Below are 11,499 nucleotides of genomic sequence, written 5' to 3'. Positions count from 1 at the left end.
GGAGCTGTGAGGCAGCAGCGCTAACCACCACTGTGCCACCCTGGAAAGTAACCATAACAGAGGGAAAAGCATATATTTTTTTGTCTGGTCCTCCCCCTCATTTGGTGTCCACTCAGTTATTAATGGACACCAAACGAGCATGATGGGTAGAATGGCCTACTCTCGTTTGTAAACTTTCTTATGTTCTTTATTTTTATTCACTTACTACTTACATGTTTATTCTGCATTTTTCTTAGGCATCATAATTAAACTTGAGGTGCCTTAAAGCTTCTGTACCTTAATGAAAGACATTGTAGCGCGAGACAGAGTTGACACTTTTATTAAGTTGTTTTTTGTTTTTAATCTGTGGTTTGCAATAGACAGACCTCTTGCAAACATGAGAAAATTAATACACATTCCAACATAGAAAAAGCTCTTAACAAATACAACGCAACCAAAAACAAAAATTGATGAAAACTATCAAATACCCTTGTGCAAAATAGAGTAAAGATATAATGCTAACATTGCACATATACATTTAATAAATATACTTTGCCAGGCAATGAAGGGTTACTTCTTGTTCCATATGTGGCTGGTTTCATAGACCTTGATGAGCACCAGTCCTGGACGATTCTACCTAAAATAGCATTGGGTAGTCCATGACTAGATCTAATTGAGGTCAGTGACCGTAGCCCATAGTACACTTCAATTGCTTGACTAAGTGTTTTTCAAAATGAACAGCTGTAAGAGTGGAGAATGGCTTCACAGTTCTTTCAAACCGAAGTGCAAAGTCAATTTACCTGTCCGAAGATGGGGCTACATGCAGGTTTTTAAAGAGAAAAATGGATCATAGTGCAAATCTAGTTGCCTAGCTCTGTCAGCTGTGAACAGATACAATTGACTTGGAAGAACTGGACACTCAATACAATACAGTGAACTTAGATAAAAACTGAAGGAATTTAGAAAAGAAATAAAACATGCATGTGCTGTCCATTCAAAGTATAAACACCGGAAATGGTTCTCCACAATATTTAAAATAATTTGAAAAGGATAATTATTAATTAGCAAGTATTTGGGGCAAAAACAAACATTACAATCTTGAGTGTTTGATACAGGCTGTGTGTGATTAAAACAACCAATCCAGTTTGCATGAATTTCAGAATTTTCTGAAAGTATACATTTGGCAGGAGCAAAACATTAAGGCTTTGAAAGAATGAAAAACATGGCATTCCAATTTTACGGTATTTTTACAGAAACGAAGAAAAACGTTATTCTCAGTTGTTAATACCATACTTTTAGCTCTGTTTATTGAAGCTATTCAAATATTTCAGACTTCATTCATCTGACAAACTATTTCAAGCATGTTTCTTTTACCCATGTCAAGTGAAAGAAAGAGGACTTTCTATGGCATATTGTGTAAGGCTACCACAAAATATACAGCGATATGCAGTGCCAGCTTTGCACAGGAAAAGCTGAATAAATGCACTGCTTTTATAATACTTAGAAACAAAAAAAATCAATTTGGACAAAAATTGCAACTCAAAAGAGGCGTGCTTTGTAATGCATTGAACTTGCCAATGAACAGTGATTATATTACATTCATATATTTGGATGTTTTTCCTTTTTACAATTGTTCACTCAAATTCTCCATATGCCGTCCCAGGAGGGAGATTGTTTGTCTTCCATGGGGACTCGGTCACCATAACAAAGGCCAAGGTTATTCTCTCCTGAACAACTCCAGTGTATGACACACGTTATGCTTTACCGACTATAAATCATAAGCAAGGGATGGCACTGAGAACTGTTTAGAAACCACTTCTGAACATTAGATTTCAAGCCAATAACCCCTATTATGTGCCAAGCTACACAGACTTAAGTAATTCCACTTTAGAAGGATATTACACTAATTAAACTGCTTTTCATATTTTCTTTACATTCATCTGTTATAAATATCGTCTGGTGTTGGTTTACATTGTATTAATGAACAGTAAGATTCATGGCTTGGAAACTATTAGAGAAGTGATTAACATATTATAGTATTGTTTATTACATACAATAAGCAATTATAGTTATAGGAAAAAATAAATCTATTCTGCAATTAGGAGGAAAAAAGTATAGCAGTATTTTACTTGTTTAGTATTAGGGTGAAAATAAATTCTCTGCCATACCTGAAAAAATGTGGTTAACACAAAAGTAATAAGCACTGTACAATTCAATACGTGAAATTAAAGCCTTCAGTTACCAACAAGCAGGTTATACATGCCAGGCTAGACGGTAGTCCATTTAAAACAACATCTTGGATAGGTTCTATAAAAATAGTTACATTATGGTATAACACAGAGCTACCAGCGAAAAGCCATGCTTATACCCAAAACACTTGCACACGTTTCAAACTCTGGACGGCAGTGAATACAATTCCCTACTTACTGAAAGTGATCCACGATAATCTCCAGTTACCATTGAGACACAGGAGGGGTGGGGCAGTTAAAAAACATTTTAAACACCTCGCAAACATGCAATATGCTGACAATCCTAGAAAGACTTTTTCTACAGCAAAAACTTTTTTTTCTCCTTTGAACATGCATAGCAATCATCAGGATCTTCAATTAATATCCACATTTCCTGAAGGGCTCCATTGATGTAGTGGGAAAATAAATCCAAACCTATCAGACTTAAGACTGAAACGTCTTTTGTGCTCACTTTTCAAGACCCCCTTAAAGCCAGAATGGGTCTTGCAGCTCTACCGGACAAACTGAGATGAAGACACACAATTTAAAACAACACATTGGATGCAAATAAACAACAGTAACCAAAATCTACTGAATCCAAAAATGCCCTTCTTCACTGCCACAATTTTCTCAGTGCTGTGGCTAAGCTGAGGTAAGCAGGCCCAGTAATTCCCTGATTATCACTTGAAGGGCACATATTAATGACAAGATGTTTATGAATACGGATGGCTTTCAAATTTTTGGCTGGAAAAGGAAGAAATGCAATGCCTCGATTTGCATGCAATTTAAAAACACTTAGTCTTGCACATAGCCGTACAATATTTATAGGCTTTTGTTATTCATATTTCTCTGGGGCAAAACAATGTGTGTTGCAATGCTGGTTTGATTTTTGAATTCAGCCACCATTCATCTGAGTAGGATACAGAAAGAAGTGACTTCCAATATCTTAAATATGATTTCCAGTTACAAAAATAAGCATTGTTAATCTCAGACGTTACAAAAATGTTTCTTAAAAAAAAGTATTTAACATTATTACTATTATGATTATTGTTATTGTCTTTAATTTGTCCAGTTTAATTGGAAATTCTAGTAGCAGCTGACAGCATTACATTGTAGATTTGTTTGAAGAGTAAAATAAAAACATAATACAATCTGAAATATTAAAACAAAAAGGTATATATAAATAAGTCAAATTCATTTGAGTATTACATAAGCAAGTGTCTAGTAGGCAGTTATTGTACTGAGATAACAATGGATTGCAATACAGTACATGCTCTGCATAGATTTAAAAAAAATGAAAGTTGATTCGATATAGACAGCAATTAGTTAAAATGTTTATAATGAAATGTACACATTTAGTGAAGGTGCAAGAAGAAATATTAATTCATGGCTTTTCTTTGTAGTGCTTTTAGTAATGTGGTTAATTGTAGCCTGAATAAAGACCATGCTGTGAAAGTGCATCAGGTGAATTATTCCTTAAAGCACAGTGGACCACTTTCAACAAACAATGACTCTGGATTTACTTCTTGTATCATCCATTGATAACATTTATTTTCCATAACCTGAAATGGTAATGAATTTGGTATAGATGCTATTATTTTAAGCTCCACAGTTCAGCTGAATGGCTTGATTTGAAAAACGGGGTGTGTATGTGCAGCCAAACAGTAATGCTTTGTCTGTGATGCTCAATACATGATTGCATCTATATATGTTAGTGTGGAAAACATGCCTATTGATCTCCTTCAGATATGGGTATGGCACAGCAAAACTCTCAATGCCAGGTAAGATAAAGTACAGTCCAATCTACATATAATCTGTCCTTATCTGACTTTCAAACTTGTTTCTGTCTGCCTAGATACAGGAAAACTAAATAGGGCAGGGTGTCTCATCTGGGGTCAGCAGTATTCAGTGTATATAGAGTATATCATTTATATGTATAGAGGCTCCAGCAACTTGTTATCAAAGGCTTTTCAAATGGCATTTTTACAGTGGGAAACAAGGCTGACAAATTCATATAGGCCGGACCTCTCCAAAAAGCACCTGGAGACTATTTCAATGATTCAATCCTTTTTTGAGAGATCAGATAATTTGTCACAGGATTTTAAAAGCAGGCCCTTTCAAATCCAGATCACTGTGGATTTAAAAAGGACCAGCTCAAAGGCCTTAAGATCCAAGAAGCTTGTTGGGGCTCAAAAAGGCCTTGATACAAGAGCTTGATATAGGTCTTGGAATTTCACAATCCACTCTTAAATCCATCCACAAGAAATGAGAAAAACAGATTCATTAAAATGAAAAAAAAAAAAAAAAAAAAGTTTCACTTGTGCTGTTCTAATCTGCATGATAACAAAATCAGTTTGGTCACACAATATTAGTACAGTGATGCTCCACTTTTAAAGTGCTGATGAACACAAATCCCCAAATGATACCAAGACCGTTTTTTGAAGGTCCAAGATTTTCAAATGAACCACATTGGTTTGTGATGTCGATTTAAGCCCGGTGTCAAACAGTTTCAGGCTTTGCCCCAATCCCAATCCACATTCTCCTCTATGAAGAACTCGCTGCCCAACAGCATTTTGCCTGCAGCTCTTGTGCTTTCAATGCTGCTGATTTCAGGACAAGCTAAAATTGAGTAAGTTACAGCACAAGAAGCATCACTGTTTGCATATTATTAGTTATGATTATCATCATTAGGATAATTAGTATATTTGATCAAATATTTATTGGAAAATAGCAGATAAAATTAAAGCTGTTTTGAGAGAGGTTCATAACGATGCTAATAAAGTCTCTCCGCTATCAGCACTGACAAAAATATCTTCTGCCTGAGCAGCAAAAGCTGTTTGAATGGCTTTTTTTTATTTTTTCTTAAATGACAGGACGATTATGAATCAATTATCTATATATTTTTGAAACTGTTACTTATCTTTTTTTCCCCTCTCTCCTTTCCTCTCCCTGCAATCGACCAGCACGGGTGAAGACAGTGTTCGGCTTATTAGACAAATCACAAACAACACAGAAAAAACTCAAACAAGAAACCAATAAGTTACATTCATTCATCTTTGCCAAAAAACTGTACATACAGCATGGGCTTCCCAATCCGGCCGGTGGGGCTCAGGCCTAGATTTTATACAAAACGCTGGTGACATAACTGAAGCCAAACACGGGGGGGCTGCTCCCCTTGCTGAGCCCCTGTAGGTAGTACTGTTTGATGAGCCCGGACAGGAACTCCACGATTTTCCCGTCCTCATCCTTGAAGCCCAAGTGATGTTGCAGGAAACTGGCCCTGCGCGCCGCCACACACGCGTCAGTTTCCGTGGGGCTGATGGGAAGGTGGAGGTGGTGGCAGAAGGTGTAGAGGAAGGCCTTGGAGGCCAGTTGGTTCAGCATGTTCTGCACATGCATGAAGTAGGTGCTGCCAGACTTGATCTGCGTCCTATGGTCGGCCAGCCTGCTGATCAGGGAGCCCTTGTAGGGGGGACAGCGCAGCGTCTTGTGGTCCGTGTCCAGGATGCTGATGTAGCGGCTGTAGCGGTTCAGTGCGTACAGCATGCTGGAGCCTGTGGGAGATGCCACCCTGATGGAGAAGCAGGAGCAGAGTTACAGAAATGACCTGAAAGAGAGTTTTACCCTGTCTCTCATTCACATACACCAAACTGGCATAAACAAAGCCTTTCACACCCAGTCAGACAAACAGGTGCTGAGAACTGGAAACCTTCCTCCAAAAAGGAAGAATAAGAATAAATTATTAAACCATCAATTCTCTTAAAAGGATAAGCAGCAGAGCTCATTTTCCTCCTGAAAGTATCATACCATGACATCACAGTGGAAAAAGCTTGAGTCTGATCTATATCTCCAGTTTATGCCCTGGCATATTCATTATTGCACACCTCCACACTGGCACTTTTACTGGAGGCACTATCAAGCATTGTTATAGCAGTGTCCTCAGGGAGCTGAAAATACAGACATTATTTCACCTGCCCAATACAATCTTATCCAGTGCTGTTTTGACTAATCTTGGTTTAGTCATTGCCGCAGGCAGTTTGGATGTTTTCCTCGTCTCAACAAAGGTTTGAGTTGTAGCTCTGGCCATTATAACATCTTCTCAATAGACCTCTTTACCGAATCCTTTGAAATGAAGGGGATCTGATGTGGAATGAAAATCATCAGCATGGGGAGTGCTAGCAAGGAAAGGATTAGCCTTTTCTAACCTCTAAACCAGAAGTTGATTTCAAATTATTTTTGTCCATTACTACAGAAAATCACCTGCCTCAGCAGATTAACCACTTTGAGTTCAATTACATGGATGAACTGGACTGGATTTAACTGCTATGTAACAGTTAAAAAAAGACATGTGCTGGAGGTTTAAACCCTTAAGGTTGTTATTAGTCCTATGTTGATGAAAAGATATTGCCAACCCATTTAAATGATATAATCTGTGCGGACGTGGCAGTGATAAGTGGTTTCTGAACACACGCCTAAGCCATTTCATATGCCCTCAAAGTCACTGCCGACCTTCACAGTCAGCGGGAGTTTGGCTGCCGCTGTGGGAGGCGAAATGAAAGGTCAGTGCTCCGCAAGTCAACTGCACACTGTAAAAACAGCTAGGAATTGTTGGTGCTGACTAACAATCGAGTGTGCCAAAGATCACTGCGCACTCTATTACCCAACCAATTTTAGGAAATATTTGAAGGTGTAGTAAGAGGACTTGCAATACAAGCTAGAGATCTTGCAATAATAGCTAGGTTCTGTATATTTGCACACATACAACAAAAAGACAAATCTTCCAACTGAGATAATACGAACAAGAGGTGTAATGGCTTTGAGGATGGAATTCAAGTCATAAAATGTAATTGAGTGTAACTAGTTTTAGTGCAGCATTTGTCAAGATTCCAGTTCAATTCAAATCCCTTGGAAGTCACATCTGATACCTTTTTGGTGCAGAGCCCAGTCTGAAAAAACAGACAGGATTTCCTTCATTACCAGGTTGTTTGTCGAGCCTGTGTTTGCACACAAAAAAAAAAGAAAAGAAACAATATTCCTATTCACGGTATGGTACACCATGTGATGGAACTTTATTGATGGTAATCTTCGAGCCCAGAAATTCAAACTTGCAGTCTTGCTTTCATGGCATTTAATAGATAGATCTTTTTGAAAGAAAGGGTGTGTATTTTAAAATTTAATTTACACTCAATGGACTGGAAGCACATTCAGAATACATGTGCATATTTGACTCCAACAAACAATAAAATATATAAAGAACACAAAAAAAAAACACTGGGACCTGATCTTCCAAAGTTGGTAAAGGATTGACAACAAATCAGTGATTAAATGTGTGATTGCAGTATGTATGTTTCATTAAATTACTGTAACATACTTACAACCTATTTTCTCACTCAAAATGGTTGGAATAAAATATCTTAATTTCAAAATCTACAAAATGCAATAAACGGAACTCAAACTGCCAGTCATCTACATCAATCAATCACTTACTTACTATCTTTAGAAAATCGAGCACTGAGATTCACTTCTTGTTTTTTTCTAATTACAGAAATGAAAACCACAGTCTGGCAGACATTTTTTTAGCCATAAGCAGGGCAACTAGGGAGATTATATGAATTAATGATGAGCAGCAGGCAGTACTTCTAAATCATGGGCCCACGCAGAGGAACACAGAAATGTTGCTGTATGGATTTCCTAGAGGAATGCCGAGATTTAACATGTGTGTGATCTGTGTGATTAAGAACTTAAAACTACAAACACAATGTTAAGATAAATATGAAGCTTTGAAAAACAACAAGGCTGGCTGTAGGTCCTCCCCTGGATCTGAAAGTCATTCTGATGATAACTGCAGTCACAGCTTAAAGCACACTAATGGAGCTGGCATGTCATGTATTTCACATAACACCAATCTGTAGATTAGCACACACATACACATGCTTACAACAGTTGGGGGGAGTTTAGCTCTGCTGTTGCAAGCCAAGGAAAAGTTTATTTCCTCCCTTCCAAACAAAACACTTGCTAAAACTATTCTTGAGCCTTTTTTTGGTTATTGTTGACAAATTAATTAGTGACAATTAATTTCTTTAATACATATGGTTGTCATTAATGTGTATAATGTGCACAGGGTCCCTTGTTGGCCTCATGTACCTGGATTTCCTCTTACTCTTGAAAATAAACCACAATCCCCTTCCTGCTGCATCACTCCCTCCCTCCCCCTTGCTTTTAAAGCCACAGATCTGAGACTTACCGGTGCAGGCCAATGAGCTTCCAGTTCTGCAGGTCAGTGATTTGGAAAGGGGAGGTCAGCCATGGCTTGATGCTTTCACCATACTTGCCCAGGTTGGGTACAAAGATAGATAAGGCTTTCACCAGCTTCCTCACGGATCCTTCATCTGCTCCCAATACCACTAGTGTCCTGCCACTAAGCAGGCAGAAGATGGCCTGCTGGGCAAAGGGGTACTGCCTGATGAACCTCAGAGCACTCTGACCCGCCTTCTTCTTGTGCTTCACAGTGACGGGGTTGCCAGGGAGGAAGGGAGAGGAGGCCTGCTCAGAGCAAGTGGAGGCACTCATGAAGCTGGTGCTGTCTGAGCAGTCATCCAAATTCAGCCTGGACACATGATCTGAAAGGTAGTTGGGATTGAGTTCATACAGAGGAGGCCCTGCTGCAGCCCCTAACGAAAAGGGTTCCTCGTCCAGGCAAAAGGCCACCTGGAAGGCCGGGTCCCCCTGGCGGCAGGAGGTGGGCTCTTCTTTGACCACCCCATTGTCACTGCACTCCTGCCCCAGCTCAGGGGAGGGCTCTTCGAACATGTGGCCGTCCTGCCCAATACAGCATGTGGAATCCACACCAGCCTCCTGCACGTCCACATCCTCCTGCAGAATGGGGGAGCAGTGATCGTACACTGCCTCTTCCCCAGCGGGCTCCTCTTCATGGATGGCGCTGGGGTAGGACGCCCTCAGGTCCTCGGGTATAATGGTGTCTGTGGTACTTAAGACTTCAATACTGTCTTCACTGATTGCCCTCCTGCTCACTGCTTTTCTCCTGACCACATCTTGATAATGCACCTGGAGGCTAGCCTGACTGTCTGATTTAATCAGAGAGGCCTCCGAGGGGAAGGATTTCTCTGTCCCCAGCACTTCAATACTCTCCCCACTGCTCAAGCTCCCTTTCATTTCACCATCAGCACATTCTTCTGAATAGTCCTGAGTGATGTCACAAGGGCTGGACTCCGTCAGCTCCGTTTCCTGCAGGCCATCCTCACTCAATTCCTGGTCCATTTTAATGGACACCGTTTCCACACAGGAGGTGTAGGAATCCAAACTGAGCGGCTGGCTGGACAGGACAGGATCAGGAGGGGGAAGGTCACTGATCAAAGTCAGCTTCTTCCCATAGCGTTGTTTCTCCGTTTCCTCTTCCTCCCACTCCTTGTAATCCTCAAAGAGGAAGTTAGTGATTCTCTGCTGCTTCAGCAAAGCTCGGTCAATTTGGTGTGTGTAGATGTAGCAAAGGTCCCCTCTGAAAGTCTTCTCAATGTGGGTTAGCTGATCCATTGTTTGATTGAAAAAGTACAAATCACAGAGCTCCTCGAGAGTTTTCAAGCGCTTATCAAAGCATTTTGCAGACTTGGCTTTAATAAGTTGAGGTGTGTAAGATGGCCTGCGTGTGCAGCTGGGGTCTTCAGACTGATCTTCAGGGTTGGAATCACTGCATGCTGGGTCCTGGTCAATGTCAGTAGGGTTAGTGGGGTTGTCAGATTCATAGGGCAAAAACTCAGGGTCTTTAATTTTTCTGTTTGGGTATGACGTGATCTGCTTCAAAAGATCTTTGTGTTCATAGATGGATTTTTCAACATTGGCTAACTCATTGGCTTTCTCTATTGCTTGGGTGGAGTAGCAGCCATTGGCTTGTTTCTGCAGCTCAGTCTCCTTGTGGAGAACAGTCCTGGTGTACTCCAGGTCCTTCAGCTTATTTTCCAGCTCATTGGCAAATGCCTTACGGTTTCCAGTTTTCAAGCACTCTGATGCCTTGGAGAAATCAGATGAGAGCTCCAGGAACTGCTGCATGATCTTATTCTCATCCGCTGAGATGTAAGCCATGCAGAATGGCCTGACAAAGCCCCGAGCCTCCAGGTCATAGAGGGTTAGGTGGTGGACATAGGCAAAAGCTCCTTCTTTGGAGTCCCCAAGCACAACTTTTGAGTCCTCCACAAAATTAAGCTTGGGGTAGCCGCAGCCTGGAGGGTGCCCAACAAAAGAGGCTTGATAGTCCACAGACATAATCCGCAGGGAGAAATAGTTGAGATCAAAGGTGCCGCAAACTTTGGGATCATCTGGGATAGTGAGTAAAGGCTGGGGTCCAACCTGCTCAGAGAACTCGGAAATTAGAATAAAATCCTTGGTAAATTTAGCAAAGGAAGTCCTGGACCAGGGACTTGCAGTTCCAGAATTTGGAAACAGAACCACTGAAAACTCCTCTGGGAGTAAGCAGGGATCTACATAAGTATCTCCAAAATCATCATCTTTTGTAAAAGCCACCAGGTCAGGGGAGCCAATCATATTTTCTGTTTTTTGAGAATGACATGGGGATTATGTAGGATCAAATAATAACGCAGACTACTCTAACGGTATTTGTAGAATAATCCATATACGTATTTCGTGAGTCAGCTCCTTGAGTGTAAACAAGAACATAAAACCCAGCTCAATACCGAAAGTCGTGCTCAATCAATTACTTAATACAAAATAGTAATCGTTTCTGCTTTTCCCTTTTTGTCGGCTCCATCGGATATTAACCCCAGCCTACCTAGCTATTATTTAACATATGTATTTTTTTTTTAAATCCCCAAATACGACAGCTGCTAACACGACTGTCAATAACAAACACTAGCGAGGCAATTAACAAAGCATAATCACAGCATCTGTAAAGTCAGTCACTTGCCGGATGCAGGATGTATGAAGTTCCTTTAAGTGTCCCACGGAAAAAAGAGCAGTTTCGTTTCCATTCAGATTGATCTCCAGAAAGCATGAGAATAAGTGGATAGCTGATACGGCCGGAGAAATAGTGCCTCTCTATCAGTATCGGAAACAAGCATTACAATTTTGCAGCCATTTTTACACATATGACTACTTAGCCTGACAAGGAAGTAACGGGTTATTGTTCTGTCCTTCAGGTATTCGCATTTTCTATATAATAAAGCTCCGACACAAAAAATATCTCAAGACGGAGCTGTCTGTCTGACGCCGATTGAAAAAAAATACATTCGTTTTCATTTATTTGTAAACCGGTGAAAATAAA

General features: G+C 40.2%; 1 protein-coding gene across 1 annotated transcript; it reads right to left on the bottom strand.

Moving 5' to 3' along the window:
* Positions 1-5,227: 5,227 nt before the first annotated feature.
* smcr8a (Smith-Magenis syndrome chromosome region, candidate 8a) lies at positions 5,228-11,480 on the bottom strand. Its single transcript, XM_066689388.1, has 2 exons — positions 8,452-11,480; positions 5,228-5,778 (listed from the first exon to the last, which is right to left on the bottom strand). Exons 1-2 carry the CDS (start codon positions 10,761-10,763, stop codon positions 5,322-5,324), a joined length of 2,769 nt encoding a protein of 922 aa, XP_066545485.1. The 5' UTR covers positions 10,764-11,480; the 3' UTR covers positions 5,228-5,321.
* Positions 11,481-11,499: the final 19 nt, after the last annotated feature.

Source organism: Amia ocellicauda, chromosome 17 (assembly GCF_036373705.1).
Source record: "Amia ocellicauda isolate fAmiCal2 chromosome 17, fAmiCal2.hap1, whole genome shotgun sequence".
In the NCBI taxonomy this organism is placed as follows: domain Eukaryota; kingdom Metazoa; phylum Chordata; class Actinopteri; order Amiiformes; family Amiidae; genus Amia; species Amia ocellicauda.
Note: the sequence above shows the minus strand (reverse complement) of the source record. Positions and strands in the feature narration are given on the sequence as shown.